Source organism: Pseudorasbora parva, chromosome 14 (assembly GCF_024679245.1).
Source record: "Pseudorasbora parva isolate DD20220531a chromosome 14, ASM2467924v1, whole genome shotgun sequence".
Taxonomy (NCBI): domain Eukaryota; kingdom Metazoa; phylum Chordata; class Actinopteri; order Cypriniformes; family Gobionidae; genus Pseudorasbora; species Pseudorasbora parva.
This window is the reverse complement of record NC_090185.1, coordinates 6,344,616-6,361,866: the sequence shown is the minus strand read 5'-3', so window position 1 is coordinate 6,361,866 and position 17,251 is coordinate 6,344,616. Positions and strand designations below refer to the sequence as shown.

The 17,251-nt window shown below is 38.1% G+C and overlaps 1 protein-coding gene and 1 long non-coding RNA gene across 3 annotated transcripts; both read right to left on the bottom strand.

The window, feature by feature from the left end:
* Positions 1–4,610: 4,610 nt before the first annotated feature.
* On the bottom strand, positions 4,611–7,210 carry LOC137039388 (uncharacterized). Its single transcript, XR_010897629.1, has 3 exons — positions 7,181–7,210; positions 6,883–6,951; positions 4,611–6,653 (listed from the first exon to the last, which is right to left on the bottom strand). It is a non-coding gene; the product is annotated as an uncharacterized lncRNA (long non-coding RNA).
* A 2,856-nt stretch (positions 7,211–10,066) lies between these two features.
* loxl5a (lysyl oxidase-like 5a) lies at positions 10,067–16,562 on the bottom strand. Of its 2 annotated transcripts, XM_067415330.1 has the most exons (7): positions 15,677–15,893; positions 14,347–14,455; positions 14,113–14,250; positions 12,630–12,786; positions 12,428–12,523; positions 10,307–10,422; positions 10,067–10,225 (listed from the first exon to the last, which is right to left on the bottom strand). In XM_067415330.1, exons 1-7 carry the CDS (start codon positions 15,810–15,812, stop codon positions 10,219–10,221), a joined length of 759 nt encoding a protein of 252 aa, XP_067271431.1. In that variant the 5' UTR covers positions 15,813–15,893; the 3' UTR covers positions 10,067–10,218. The 2 variants fall into 2 exon arrangements, with proteins under 2 accessions (XP_067271431.1, XP_067271430.1); XM_067415329.1 differs by lacking the exon at positions 10,067–10,225 and having other exon boundaries at positions 10,303–10,422; positions 15,677–16,562.
* Positions 16,563–17,251: the final 689 nt, after the last annotated feature.

The following is a 17,251-nucleotide window of genomic DNA, read 5'->3' as shown; positions in this document are numbered from 1 at the left end:
GTCAGAATACACAGAGCATCTCAGTTTGTTGCTTATGAGGCTGCATAGGGGCTGACCAGTCAATGCCGAACGCACCAACAGAACTGGAAGCATTAGCAATAGAAGAAGGTGGCCTGGTCTGATGAATCACATTTTCTTTTACATCACGTGGAATATACATAGAGATGCTTGCTGCACACACAGCTCATTTGTCCGAAATACATGTTAAAAAATATATCACAATTTAAAAGCCATTTTTGTGTAATTTATATATTTGTCCATTGGGTGGCGCTCTGGAATTGTATATCAAAGGCACCAGAAGAATGAGACAACAGGTGCATGTTGGTTGTGGGGAAGCACTGCAGAGGAGCGTGCCAGGTGGATTACGGCTCTACAACAGGGGTGTCCAATCCTGCTCCTGGAGGGCCACTGTCCTGCAAAGTTTAGCTTCAACCCCAATTAAACACACCTGTACCAGCTAATCAAGGTCTTATTGGGCATGCTAGATACTTCCGGACAGGTATGTTGAGGCAAGTTGGAGCTAAAATCTGCAGGACAGTGGACTCTCCAGGACGGACTTTGGACACCCCTGCTCTACAAGGTATGAACTTGATATTTGTACAGTGAATTTACATGAATGACACCATAGGAAACTAACTGGAAGCGATGTTTATTCATTGGAGCACAATAAAGACAGTTTGAACACTATCAACTGGAGTATACTTTGAAAGGCTACACGTTCAGCTGTACACATGCTAGCGTATAAATAAAAAAAGTATAATTTGGCTTAATGGTTCATGTCCAAAATAGTTCATCTCTTCCTCTTAATATAATACAATGTTACACAAGAGACTTTCTTTGAAAGTTTTCTGGCTTTAAGGTCCATGACTATTTTATTCCTCAACGATATACACTATATTGGCAAAAGGTTTTAGGACTTTGATGACACAATCCTTAATCAAAAGGGTTTAATATGGAGTCGGTCCCCCCTTTGCAGCTCTAACAGCTTTAACTCTTCTGGGAAGGCTTTCCACAAGGTTCAGGAGTGTGTTTGTGGGAATTTTTGACCATTCTTCTAGAAGCACATTTGTGAGGTCAGGCACTGATGTTGGACGAGATGGCCTTTTGGAGGTCTGGAGCTATTGATTCTGCAGAAAGTTGGCGACTTCTGCGCCTGAGCATGTGCTGACCCCACTATGTGATTTTACGGGGCTTAGCACTTTGTGGCTGAGTTGCTGTTTTTTCCGATTGCTTCCACTCTTTTATAATAGCACTAACAGTTGAGCGTGGAATATTTAGTCCTGAGGAAATTTCACGAACGGACTTATTGCACAGGTGGTAACCTATTACGGTCCCACGTTTAAAATCACTGAGCTCCTCAGAGGGATCCATTTTTTCACAAGCGTCTGTGGAAGCAGTCTCCATAGGAGCTTCATTTTGCTCACCTGTGGCCATGGAAGTGATGATTTGAACACCTGAAATCAATGATTTGGAGGCGTATCCCAGTACTTTTGGCAATATAGTTGGTAGATGAACCTCAAAGTAAGTTATCCAAATAACTTTTAGATTATCTGGCCTTCAAAGACAATCCTGATGTCCCCTGGTCTGTCATGGGCATCCTGGTGTTTGAGAACGTCTCTTCAGATCCTGGGATGAACACTTAATTTTCAGACTGGAAAATGCAGTTACAAAATGAGATTCAGTACAACTCTTGGAATATCAAATGTAATTTGATACATTGAATGTAATTAACCAGTTATGGTCAACAAAGACTGAACACGGATTACTGTTAAACCTCAGCTCTAGGATTTTCATGGTAGGCCTAATATTTTAGAGCCAAGGTATCCAACAACAATCTTCCTACAACAGTCTGTACAATGATTTAATATATATGAATACGTACATCAGTAATGGCAGGGATCTCTTAAGTGTTGACCGTTTTGTTTATAATGGTTGGGTAGCTCCAATATTACTGCACAGAGAGAGAAAATCATTTTAGCATTTGCAACATCACACAGAGGGACTTTAAAAGTGGCAAAAATGTGATTTAAACAGATCAACTAAACATTTTAATAAGTTGATGTAAATAAGTGCAAAATTATGCATTCATTTGAAAACAATTACCCCAATGAGTATAATGATATAAAGATGTATATCATTCAAAAGCAGTCAAAGACATGTGAATGCAACAATTTAAAATAAAAGTTAAGACTTGAATAATACTCACCACTACTACCAAACAGCATTCAAATAAGAAGAATGTCTTGACAGGAGGAACACCAGATATCTAAACAGCAAGCAACCATATCAAAAGTTATTACTATTACAAATATATACACATGCATACACACAATTTATATTATAGAATTCAGATGAGCCATTTTAATCTAGAGTAATCTAGATTTTAAAAATGAATCTATGTCAACCTCTAATATATATATAGCCTATATATTGTTCAAATATAATTGTTCAATCTAGAGTACAGTCCCCCCACCCCACTCCCCTGTTCAAATTTGCAATCCCGGGGGAAAATATAACATTAGTTGGCAACACAACGCGTTCCGATAGAGCCCCTCCCGCATTACTTTGTTAAATCGTTGATGCCATTGATACCACGCGTTTTGGTAATATAGTCGACCCACACAGGAAAAAAATACACACGTTCACATAATTTATAATATTCAACCGTGACTAAAGCTAGTGTTAACGTTAGCTAACGTAAACAGCGCTAACTTTCCTTTTAAAATGGTATATGTACTTTACCTGACTGAAAATGTACACATTTCCATGGGCTATTCTTATTGCATTTTAGTGTTATACGTTTTCATTACCTCAAGTGTAGAGCGCCAGTCTTCAGATCATCCACAACAAGAGAAAATGGCGATTACAGCGGTTGGCCCCAGTGTTGCCAGATTGGGTCGATTGATTCCAAACTCGCCAAAACCCTGACTCTGTGTGGACCCCTTTGTTTAGTAATGTCATCATCATAGACTGTAAAAAAATTATATATTAATGTTCCTTTTTAGTATATTTCACATATGTGTGCCTCCATATAAAAGTGTGTTCTCTTCGGTGACGTCAACACCAATGCCAGCTGACTCTGTGTGGACCCCTGTGTTTAGCAAACTCATCATGACTGATTTTATGACTATATGCACACTTGAGTTTTGTTTATTAACCAATTATTAGATTATAAAATTGAGATATTTGAAAACCAAACCAGCCCAAATTTTGTCCACCCGCACAAGCCAATTTTACCTGCTCAACCAAATTAAAACCGCCCAATCTGGCAACACTTTCGATTGGCCTTTTTTCTTCTTTTATGGTGGGTTGCAGCCATGACTTATCAGGTGCATACCACCACCAACTGTACAGGAGTATGCAGCATGGAAGATGGTACTACTTCACATAGTAATAATAATAATAAAAGTATTTAACAAAAGATATCTTGTATTATTTCCTTGTATCTTTCAGATATTCCTCTACCCCTTCTCCTATTGTTCCCAATGCACCGTCAAGATTCCATGTTCTTCCATGACTTTTTTTTTTCTTCGTTTTTGCTAAAAATGAACACTTCTCAGTGAGTACCATGTCTGTAATATACAGTGGCTGCAGCTCTTGTGGGCTGTTCCTGGTCTGCAGTGGTCAGTATCTATCAAAAGTGCTCCAAGGAAGGAACAGTGGAGAACCGGCCACAGGGTCATGGCTCATTGATGCACGTGGGGAGCGAAGGCTGGCCCGTGTGGTCCGATCAAACAGACGAGCTACTGGAGCTCAAATTGCTCCAGAAATTAATGCTGGTTCTGATAAAAAGGTGTCAGAATACACAGAGCATCTCAGTTTGTTGCGTATGGGGCGGCGTAGCCGCTGACCAGTCAGGGTGCCCATGCTGACCCCTGACCCAGCCGAAAGCACCAACAGTGGCACGTGAGCATCAGAACTGGACCACAGAGCAATGGAAGAAGGTGGTCTGGTCTGATGAATCACGTTTTCTTTTGCATCACATGGATGACCGTGTGCGTGGCTTACCTGGGAACATGTGGCACCAGGAGGCACTATGGGAAGAAGGCAAGCCGGTGGAGGCAGAGTGATGCTTTGGGCAATATTCTGCTGGGAAACCTTGGGTCCTCCATCCATGTGGATGTTACTTTGACAGGCTCCACCTACCTAAGCATTGTTGCAGATCATGCACACCCTTTCATGGAAACGGTATTCCCTGGTGGCTGTGGCTCTTCCAGCAGGATAATGCTCCTGCCACAAAGCAAAAATGGTTCAGGAATGGTTTGAGGAGCACAAGTTTGAGGTGTTGACTCGGCCTCAAATTTCCCCAGATCTCAATCCAATGGAGCATCTGTGGGATGTGCTGAACAAACAAGTCCGATCCATGGCCCTACCTCACAACTTACAGGATTTATAGGATCTGCTGCTAACATCTTGGTGCCAGTTACCACAGCACACCTTCAGGAGTCTAGTGGAGTCCATGCCTCGACGGGTCAGGGCTGTGTTGGCAGCAAAAGGGGGACCAACACAATATTAGGATAATGTTATGCTTGATAAGTGTATATACATTTTTAGCAACATTAAAAGTGTAGATTTTTAAAACCAGTAAGGCAATAAGCAAACGTTTAAAAAAAAGTTACTGTATTTATTTTTCAACAGTACACAACAATATATACAGATTACAAATATAGAGAAGCCTGTTGCACACACAGCTCATTTGTCTGAAATACATCATTTTTGATTGATTGATACCACAATGTAGGAGCCATTTTTGTGTAATTTATATATTTGTATTGTACTGCTTTATTAATTTATACAATTTTTAACAGAGTAACAGCTCCAGTTACAAGACACTGTAACAGAATGTCAGGCAATTCAAGTTGAATTTATCATTAAAAAAATGATTTTATTATCGACTATAATTATTGATTATATTCTGACCCGACATGTAGTGGCGAATTTGCCATAGGGGTGAATATGGAGTTGGCCCACCCTTTGCAGCTATAACAACTTCAGCTCTTCTGGGAAGGCTTTCCACAAGGTTTAGGAGCATGTTTGTGGGACCATTCTTCTAGAAACACATTTGTGAGGTCAGGCACTGATGTTGGCCGAGAAGACCTTTTGGAGGTCTGGAGCTATAGACTCTGCAGAAACTTGGCGACTTCTGCGCCTGAGCATGTGCTGACCCCACTATGTGATTTTCAGTGGTGTAAAGTAACGAATTACAAATACTCTTGTTACTGTAATTGAGTAATTTCTCTCAGGAATTGTACTTTAAGTAGTTTAAAAACAGTGTACTTTTACATGGGTACATTTTAAGTGATGTATCCATATTTTTCTACTGCGATATTTTCCCTTAACCTGCTGTTGAGTATTATGTTTATTTATTTTTCCAACTCCCTTTATGAAAGGGAGTTGTTGCTGCTACTGTAGTTGTTGACGACTGAAATCATGAAATTGCCTGAAACTATTACAAAAAACTGACCGTAGAATATTACATTTTCTAATACACGCACAAATGGTACGTATTCTGTTAGCGCTGCAGCTTGCGGCGCCATCTGCTGGAAACACTTCATTTAGCTTGATTGTTTGCAGGCTTCAAAGTGCATTAGGCATTAACCGATCGTAACTGCTCTTTTTTTTTTTTGTCCCTTACATCGATTTCGTTTAACATGTAAACGCATTAAACATGCTTTCTGTCAGCTTATTGAAATGCATATTTTAATGTAGTATTCTCACATGGCGATTTAAAATTGTATTCCATTTACATAGCAAATAACTTTAAAAAACAGATTTATATTTAAATCAAGTTTTTTTTTTATTGCAAGGAAAATAATCAGTTACTCGAATCTGATTTCTTAAGTGTATTCTTTTTACAGAGAAAACATCCATCCATTGAAATTAAAGCACTACAATGAATGCATCTTGAAAAGAAAGAACAATTCTTTTTTTACGTAAAATTGTTAATGTACAACGCTTTGCAACCTTTAACCGCAAGAAAACCTCTACAGAATGGTTGTCATAAATGTTTCCAGATTATTGGTTGCTTTCTCAACAAATATTACATGGCTGTATTTTTGTGCTAGCAGTCAAAAGTAAAAATAAACACAGGTAGTCCAAGACATATTGAAACACTGTTGGTGATCTCATGTTTTTCATGCTTCATTCTTTTTCTTCCTTTTTTTTTTAGTACTCTTTCCACCACTGGTGTTTTTACGGGGCTTAGCACTTTGTGGCTGAGTTGCTGTTGTTTTCGATTGCTTCCACTCTTTTATAATAGCACTAACAGTTGAGCGTGGAATATTTAATGCTGAGGAGATTTCACGAATGGACTTATTGGCCAGGTGGTAACCTACCACAGTCCCTCGCTTAAAATCACTGAGCTCCTCAGAGGGATCCATTTTTTCACAAGTGTCTGTGGAAGCAGTCTCCATAGCTTCATTTTGTTCATCTGTGGCCATGGAAGTGATGATTTGAACACCTGAAATCAATGATTTGGAGGAGTGTCCCAGTACTTTTGGCAATATAGTGGGTAGGTTTCACAGTAAGTTATCCAAATAACTTTTAGATTATCTGGCCTTCAAAGACAATCCTGATGTCCCCTAATCTGTCATGGGCGTCCTGGTGTTTGAGAACGTCTCTTCAGATCCTGGGATGAACTCTTAATTTGCAGACTGGAAAATGCAGTTACAAAATTAGATTCAGTACAACACTTGGAATATCAAATGTAATTTGATACATTGAATGTAATTAACCAGTTATGGTCAACAAAGACTGAACACGGATTACTGTTAAACCTCAGCTCTAGGATTTTCATGGTAGGCCTAATATTTTAGAGCCAAGGTATCCAACAACAATCTTCCTACAACAGTGTAAAATGATTTAATATATATGAATACGTACATGAATAATGGCAGGGATCTCTTAAGTGTTGACCGTTTCGTTTATAATGGTTGGGTAGCTCCAATATTACTGCACAGAGAGAAAAAATCATTTTAGCATTTGCAACATCACACAGAGGGACTTTAAAAGTGGCACATATGTGATTTTAAACAGATCAACTAAACATTTTAATAAGTTGATGTCAATAACTGCAAAATTATGGGTACATTTTAAAACAATTACCCCTGTAAATCATTCAAAAGCAGTAAAGACATGTAAATGCAAAAACTTAAAATAAAAGTTAAGACTTGAATAATACCACTACTACCAAACAGCATTCAAAGAAGAATGTCTTGTGTCTTGACAGGAGGAACACCAGATATCTCAGCAAGCAACCATATTAAAAGTTTTTACTATTACAAATATGCACACTATCTATCTATCACATGGTTTGTACTTGTTTTTTCAATTGTTTAATCTAGAGTACAGATCGATATTTCCCCACATTGTGTCAAAGCTACAGAGCAGTCGGTCCCGATTGAATTCAAGCAGGGTTGTCAGGTTTTCACAACAAAACACGCCCATTTGCTACTCAACCGTAGCCTAGCCGCGTTTCAGTGGGGTTCCCCGGTGCAAAAAAATCGTGTTCGGGGGGTATAATCTGCATTGTTTCGCGTGGGTCCCCTGCTAAAATTCGCAATCTCCGGGGTAAATATTACATTAGTTGGCAACACAACGCGTTCCGTTAGATTAACCGATTAACCCCTCCCACATTAACCGTACTTTGTTAAATCGTTGATGCCACCTCTCTCTCTCTCTCTCTCTCTCTCTCTGACGCCGCGTTTTGGTAATATAGTCAACCCACACAGGAAAAAACAGGAAAAAACACAGGAAAAAACGCACACGTTCACATAATTTATTATACTTCAACCGTGACTAAAGCTAGTGTTAATGTTAGCTAACGTAAACAGCGCTAACTTTGCTTTTAAAACAATGGTATATGCCTAACTTTACCTGACTGAAAATGTACACATTTCCATGGGCTATTCTCATTGCATATAGTAATACGTTTTCATCAACAGAGCACCAGTCTTCAGATCCCATCCACAACAAGAGAAAATGGCGATTACAGCGAGAAAACCCCCCCCAGAATGCAGTCTGGACGGTGGGGCGGGGCGACACATTTCATTGGTTATACAGCAAATCTTATTTGTTTGAGGCAAATTCCTTTATTATACCTGGCAAAGCAACCACAAAAAGTAAATGAAAATATTCTGCATAGATATTCAATTTGTGCTAGTCCACTGATTTTAGGTATGCGTTTACATCAAGATATTCACATCCAGTCTTTTCCACACTATAAAAAATTATTTAGAAAAAAAGTTACCTGGTTGCCTTAATTTTGAGTTCATTAAAATTGAAATTTTGAGTTAATACAATGAACATTTTTTGAGATTCGACAACCTTTATTAAAATATTATTAAAAGATTTTGTAAGCATATTGGGTAATTGTGTGCGTTTTATTTCTGATGACGCAGTGAAACATGCCAAATAGTGCTATTTTCATGATTAATATTTTTTTTATGTGGTTCAGATACAAAAATATTTTGAGTTTCTATTTATTAAACAAATTTCCTTCATTGTATCAACTTAAATTTTTAATTTCAATAAACTCAAAATTTTAAGGCAATATTTTTTATATGCCTTAACTGGCTATATTTGAGTCCTTTTTTGGTTTGAGGGTGCAACATCTGTTAATTTAACAATCTTAGCAGTAAAATATAATAGTAATAAGTAATACACACTACTGTTTCTGGCACGTTTCTTACCTGTAATTGACATGATTCTGTTGAATATTTACTTTATAGGAATGTTTTAGTGCTTTCAAAGAAGCATGCACATTTTTATTTTTTTATTTTTTAGAAGCGACAGAACAAAAAACTCTACAACAAAGAAAAGCTCTAATACATTTAATAGGAGATGTGACATTTATTGCAATATGCACTTGAGCACATAAATACCCACACAGGAGTCACACCGGTTTAATTATATTAATAATAAATTTCCATATATTTAAATGTCTTAAAATCAAAAGTTTTTTTTATTCATATATGTAAAAATATTATATATTAATGTTCCTTTTTAGTATATTTCACATATGTGTGCCTCCATATAAAGGTGTGTGCTCTTCGGTGACGTCAACACCAATGCCAGCTGACTCTGTGTGGACCCCTGTGTTTAGCAAACTCATCATGACTGATTTTATGAACTACATGCACACTTGAGTTTTGTTTATTAACCAATTATTAGATTATAAAATGTAGATATTTGAAAACCAAACCAGCCCAAATGTTGTCCACCCGCACAAGCCCATTTTTACCTGCTCAACCAAATTAAAAACCGCCCAATCTGGCAACACATTCGATTGGACTGCGATTGCAGCCATGACTTATCAGGTGCTACTTTACATAGTAATGCTAATAATAATCATAGTAAAAGTATTTAACAAAATGTATCTTATAATATTCCCCTGTATCTTTCAGATATTCCTCTACCCCTTCTCCTTTTGGCCTGACTTATCTTTTTTAACGAACACTTCTCATTGAGTACCTTGTACACAGACAAGGTACCCCCCCCCCCCCACACACACACACACACACACACACACACACTTAATTAATATTTTCTATTACTCTTGGATAATACAATCCACAAACACACTTGTGTCAAATTTCCTCAAACCATTGTCAACAAGGATCTCACATAGGAATGTCTCTCTGTCCATAAACTCCACTCCAGTTTCTCACGTCATTTTAAACGTTCAGACAGAAGACGCTGTTGAACTCTCAGCATGTTTGGAGATCTGGAGCAAACTGAACTTTCATGACTGTGATGTCTGACTCTGCTGATTGGACCCCATAGACCCATTTTCAAACGAGCCATGACTTGAAATACTTCGGAAGATCAATAACACTTGCAGTAAAATATATTTATGAGTGGACTGGACTATAAAAATCTGCTTCTTGACTCTCCCCTTTCTTTATACATGGAGTTTTACTAAAACTTTAATCCAAATGTGGGAAATTACGCCAAAGAAATACAAATAAATATGATGAAACTGAATATCATCTAATTTAATACTTTTTTATAAATGACAAAAGATGAATAAATAAGAATTTATTAGCATTATCAGATGTTCAGCGTAACCAAATATTTCATGGTCAAATTGCTTGAAGAGTGTCTGTCGAGAACATACATCTATAAGTAAAAATAAGTCAAGTTAATGCCCAATCTATCCATAACCATGTGACTTTGAATGGCGCGTTTCAACTCTGGAGGTTTGGATGAAGTACTGGATCAGTTTCTGTGAAAAAAATCAACATTATTAATGTGTCAGCAGTTTTAATACGCTTTCTGATTCCACACCTGCTTACTTAAAACTCACCCTGTGATTCTGCAGTTATGTGCTTGGACGTACGACCCCGTGTATCTGATGTCACATCTAACAATGTTATTGGAGAAATCAGACTCTGGCACCTGGAAACCTGGGTTCACGGTCACCTGTCAAAGGGTCACACGTTTAAAACATGACTGTAACTTTTGGTATGACTTAGGTACATTTAAACAACAACAAAAAAGTTTTTCCCTAGCATTTTTTGTGTAGAGACGACACCATTGTCAAGACGATCACCATTTACACAACCAGTGATGCCAGTAACGCGTTACTCTAGTAATCTGACGACTTTTTTCCAGTAACGAGTAATCTAACGCGTTACTATTTCCAAACCAGTAATCAGATTAAAGTAATTTATCCAAGTTCTATTGTGTTACTATTTTAGTCATTTTCCTAAGTAAAAAAAATAATATATATATTTGCTTTATTCTTGCGACTCAGGGAGAGTATTATTTCAGGAAATATTTTTTAATTTCAACTTAAAATGTCAGGAGATATACATTGTTGACGTTACTGTTAAAATGCCCCTCTAATAAAGTGAGTGTTGGCGAAACCGGTTGTCATTTCTATATTGAGATGGCAGCGGTGTTGTCGGAAACTGCTGAATGTAACTAATAACGTAACTTGTAATCTTACTTAGTTGCTTTACAGATTACTTGATTTTAAAAGTAACTAAGTTACTTTTTAAAGGAGTAATCAGATTACTTTTTCAAAGTAACTGTGGCAACACTGCACACAACCCGCGAAAACTACTAAAAATGTGGCTATCTACTGCCTGGCACTATGCGCCTATAGATTGAACATGTAATATGCATGACATCACCATTTTTCCAAATTCCCGTTTTTGTAGATTACATGGAAACGATAAAGGTTGCATTTTTAGCCCGCCAAAACAGCGCCTCTTGAGGTTTACATGCACAGATCTTACTGGTCTACATTTGTTACATCCCCGCCTACACCTCACTCCCATCCGGGTCACGGCACCAAATGTAACAGGTCCTAGTTGACCTGCTCCGAGCCGGATTAGAATCAGGGTCTCTGGCATGGGAGGCGGGTGCGTTAACAAGGGTGCTAGCATTAGTTGCTAGTGCACCTCTTGAGATCAGGGTACATTGGGATTGGCATCCGTTTCACTTAAAGGGTTACTTCAGCGATTAGCATATGGCTTTCTATCAGTAGAAACACTGGAGTATATTCGAATAATCGTGTTCCCTCCTCTCATATCCCCCTGAGACGAGAGATTTATGCATTTTATTTCTGGAAAAATTACTCCGCTGACGCAAATATCGTCGATTTGCATCATCGGTAAAATGCTTGGCCAGACGCTAAAGACTACAGCCAGCAGAGGGAGCTATTTCCGCATGTTTTTTTAACTCGCACACGGGGGATGGGGTCGCACTCGCAGCTCAGCCAGACTTAACACGCGCTGAGAACTACTGCCGCGAGCGTGGACGCGTTTACCTCAGATCTCATCACGAGAGCTCTTATACCTCAGCTCCTCACGATCCGTGTAATCTGACTCGTGCTGCGTTTGTGCTAACACTTCCTCAGCGGCTAAATCACAATATATTGAACAGACACTTTCAGTTTTTAATTGTAGTGTCTGTTTTCTAACTGAACTTATTGTATTAAGATGATTGGTGGTGGGAAAGTAAACGTGATTCAGTAGCGGTGGCCTTGGGAGTGGCCTCACAGGGCTGCGAAGCATTCTGGGAATTGTAGTCTTTCATCCCCATGAGACAAAAACACATTTTCAGTCTTTTCTCATTCTAGAAAGCACCAAATTCAAAAATAATTTCACATTTCTACTACATTAATGACCCAGTTTAAATACAGATTCATCTGCCCAGCGCTGTGAAAAGAAAACGGCCTATAAATAATGCAATGTCTAATTCAGGGGTGTCCAGATTCAGTCCTAGAGGGCCAGCGTCCTGCAGAGTTTAGCTCCAACCCCAATCAAACACCTTAACCAGCTAATCAGTGCCTTACTTTGGCCTATAAAGGCATTGATTAGCTGTTTCAGGTGTGTTTGATTGGGGTTGGAGCTAAACTCTGCAGGACAGTGGCCCTCCAGGACCGAGTTTGGGGACCCTGGTCTAAATGATAACTCACCTTTAGAATATAATCTCCAGGAGAAACATCAGTAATATCAATCCACTGACAGTCAATGTTGGCATGATAGGTGTCGTAACAGCCTGGGCTCAATCCCTGCTCCAAATAAAATGACAAAAGTAAAGCTGGCTGATTAAACTGCTTAATTGTGGGGGGAAAATAAGAGATTTTGCAGTCACACGAGTAACTTTATTCTCTGCACCTGTGTGTGAGCAGTGCAGGCGTATCTTCTCCTCACACCTGGATCACAGCTGGTGTCTTCCAGACAGAAACTGGCTTTGTGTCCCTCGGCCACCTTTCTGCCCGTGGAGGCGTCCAGGAGGTCGTAACTGCTGAAGGCATCCATGCTGTGATAATGTCTTTAGGATGAAAATAAAGTAATATAGCAAAATAAGCACTTTGTTATCAAGAAACTAACAGAAGAGTCATTTTAACTATACTTTGAGTTTCTGTGCTACACTGTAAAAAAATAATCATGTCTGCAATTGAAAATTTTGTAGTGACTGATCACATCTACATTTTTCAGTTGGCCAAATTTAATTTCTATGAGTTAGTTCACCCAAAAATGAAATTTGTCATTAATGACTCTAATGTCGTTCCTCACCCGTAAGACCTCCGTTCATCTTCACACACAGTTTAAGATATCTTATATTTAGTCCGAGAGCGTATGCAAGTGTATGCACACTATACTGTCCATGTCCAGAAAGGGAATAAAAACATCATCACAGTAGTCCATATGAGACATCAGTGGGTTAATTAGAGTCTCTTGAAGCATCCAAAATACATTTGGGTCCAAAAATAACAAAAACTACGACTTTATTCAGCATTGTCTTCTCTTCCGGGTTTGTTTTCAATCCTCAAATAAAGATTCAAACGGTCATGAATCAGCGTAGCCTATTGATTCATACGCTGATTCATAACCGTTTTATGTAGTTTTTGTTATTTTTGGACCCAAATGTATTTTGGATGCTTCAAGAGACTCTAATTAACCCACTGATGTCACATATGGACTACTGTGATGATGTTTTTATTCCCTTTCTGGACATGGACAGTATAGTTTGCATACGCTCTCGGACTAAATATAAAATATCTTAAACTGTGTGTGAAGATGAACGGAGGTCTTACAGGTGTGGAGCGACATTAGGGGGAGGAGTTAATGACATCAATTTCATTTTTGGTTGAACTAACGCTTTAATTCACAGAAATTAAATTTGGCCAACGGAATAATATAGATGTGATCAGTCACTGGAAAAAGTTCAACTGTAGAATGGAGGCTTGAATTTTTTTTTTTTACAGTGTAGCAACACCAAAAAGGTCATGGGTTTCCAGAGAGCTTGTATACTTACAAAAAACTGTGTAAAGCATTTAACAAATATGCATAAATGTAATTAACATAGAATTCAATGAACGTTCAAGTATTAAAAAAATAGCTTCACTATTTTAAAAATAAAGGTTCCAAAATGAATTGGGGAAACCAAAATAACCTCTTTTTTTCTTAGTGTGAAGAGCATTATAATAAATCTAAAGAACCTTTTGTTACAAATGAAAGGTCCATGGATGTTTAAAGTTCTTCACGGATCCATTGATGCCAATCAAGAACGCTTTTTTTTTTTTTTTCTCCTGCTGTTATTATGCTGATGTTGGATGTTGTTGTAGATCAGAACATAAAGTTGTCAGGAACCTACTGATGGCAGCTGTGCCATTCCCACTGATGATGTGCTTTCACAGGGAGAAAATCAGCTGTGCCTTGATTTTTGACCCGCTGAGGAAATCGGAGAAGCACTCTGTAATCAAGGTCCCTCACTCCCGCGTCATACGCTGAACTTGAGGGAAAAGACAAATATTCCATTTAAAATAGTCAAGAAAATGTTTGAAATATCCGCTGCTATTGTAGCTCAGTTCCCAGATGGAGTCAGTACCTGGAGAGACAGCTTTCCTCTGCGGCACATCTTAATGTGTACATCTGAACTCTCTGGAGAAAAGATGCAGCTTGGATATAATATGGATCAGGAATGAGGTCAGGCAGTCCTGGAAAATGTTATTAGTCTTTCATTTAAATGGACAGACTATAAAGAAAAACAAATATAATTGAATAGGCTATATATAGCGTTGTGAAGCTTATACTGGTGAAGTACCTGAGAGAAAAGTGCTGAAAACTATCTTACTTACCGTGAAGTTAAGTTATATAATTTTCAGCAGTAAGAAAAAATGTTTTTAAGCGTTTTTTTTTTTTTTTTTTTTTGCAGATCAGTTACATATTAGAATAGTACGCTTTTTGTAAGCAAGTAGTTTGGGAATACATGTTATTTAAGGAAAATATAATATTTTCAGACTGACAAAAAAATGTCAAACCTGATCTGTGGGGTAAAACATACTTCATCGCTTTCCACTATCAAAATTAGGCCTACTAATTACCATGTTCTGAACATCACACCTTTTGTTTTCTATTAAATCTAATCTAACTAGGTAGTTGAATAAAAATATTTTGACTTTTATTTAAAAATTACCGCAAGTTTCCATACAGACAGGATTTTTCAAATAGGCTGATTTTCAGAATGGTCCATTAATAAATATTTTTGGCGTGTCTTTTTTATTTTAAGCTGAAACTGTTTGTACTATGATTTTGCTGTAGCCTAAATGTATAAAGCAAATTGCTTTGACAGAGAGGGGGGCATTTTACCCCACATATTTGGCGCCCACAATTGGTACAAAATAATTTTTTGTAAAAAATCTAACATGAAAACACGCTTGGTTTTTTGTCATCACAATTTTTGTCATCGTCACTAGAAAGTAGGATAACTCTTCTAGACAAATTTAACTTTTTGTTTGACAGAAAAGTATGTCCCACCTATAACATACCATTTAGAACCTCGAAAGTAACCTCAACATTTAATCGCATTTTTGTGTAGGATAAATAAATGAGGTAGAGATGTGTGAGGTATCGGAACACAATATTAATAAAAATATCGCATTAGGTAATCAAGTAGCCTATAGATTAATTTTCATCGGGATTGGATAGAGAATTAGGAAACCATTACAAGCAAACTGTTATTTATCATACGTTTATATAGTTTGTAAGTGCTGATTTTTGGCCAAGAGTGGGCGCCAAAAAGACGCGCGAGTCGCGAGATATCAACATTAGCTCGCACCGCCAAAATGTTCTTTAAAACTTACTTTAAAGACAGTCTGCCGCCCCGAAAGTCATTGTAAAATGCTCATATTGACTAAACAATTGAAATCTTGTCTTACCGTTATGGAAATACCTTGTACCGTGACCCGTTTCTCTCTGAGGAAATCTATTGGCACTTCCATACGGGAGTAGATTAAAGTTAAAAGAGTTTCCATTGGCATTTCCTTGAGGATTCGTTGGTTCATCACCAATCATGGAGTCGTCTCCTCTTTCCTCAACCTGGAAGGGAGGATTTATTGTATTTCTGTTATTAACATATGCTGAAGGTGCAGCTGAACTGGTTCTTGGTGGAAGTTTAGAGTTATTTTTACTCCCAGTCAAAGGGGAAAGTTGAGGAAGTGGATTCTCCTGAAAACTGACAGTGGGAGTTTTTGTGGTAGTTTCAGTGGGTGATGTTCGTTTTGGTGTGTTGGTAATTAAGTTATGGCGTCCTGGTGCCCTTGAAGCTTTCACGGGTGGCAATGTAGGTTTTTCAGCTGGTGCTGTCTTGATCTGTAGCTCTGAAGAAAGTGCAGTTCTTTTTGCATGCAAAGACAATTGATTATTCTTCATAGGAGATGTATGACCAGATAAGTGGTGTCTTGCGTCCATACCAAGACTGTGCTCTGGCACAGAGTTTGAATGCACTACATGCCCAACTTTGTACATCTTATTATTGGCAAAACGTCCCATGAAAATCCTGCCTGTGAATGTTGGCATCATATGCCTTGTCAATATAAATCTTGTATTCCGTTTTCCAGAAACAGGTGTGTGATATTGAGAACCGGAGCCCAGTAAACTGTAAACCTGTCCGTTAGTTTCCCACCTAACCGTGTGTCTCCAGGGTCCATGGTGCTGTGCGGTGCTAAAACACACCAGGACACACAGGTGTATAAAGAAGAGAATACATGAATTTTTCTTCATTTCAAAATTATTGAACCAGGATGTAACAGAAAGAGTGGCACTTTGTGCTCCCCAAAGCTGTTAAATAAGAGCCCGGGTACAGATGAAGGCGGTACATTGGGGCGTTTCTCTCCAAACTTTTCCACTTTTTTCCTCCTGTAAGTTTCACATAGACACACCACACATTCACAAATGGGAACTGTGATGGCACTTTAATTGTAAAAATGTTGTTGACAGAAACATGAACCAACTAAAATTTGAAGTAGGCTACAAAAGGCCCAGTTTAGTTTATTAGTGTTTCTTTATTGCATAGGACAGGTTTTGCCACTAGAGGGAGCAAAACAACGTTTGTCTTCAAAATAACTACCTCTTTGTCAATTAATGGCATGGTAAAAAATGAAAGTCTCAGTCATTCCACTATCACAAGAAAAATCTGCTCATGGGAATGTTTAAACCATTCCAGTCTCCCAATGACGACAATTGCTCTTATGGCGATGAATGTCTTCACTTTCCCCTTCCACTCATTTCATTGCTCAAATATTTGAAGTGAATGTGTAGGCATTTGTCTTAGAGAAAGGGACACTATTGAAAAGCACATAGGCACATTCAACACTGAGTTTAATGCATGAGCTCAAGGTTTATTCAGGAAAAAGTCTAGACCATGTTTGTTTTCATGCAGGTTGAACTTATTACACTGAGCTGAGCTGGAACTTGTGTTGGAGCGGCAAAGATGATTATGGCAGATCACATAT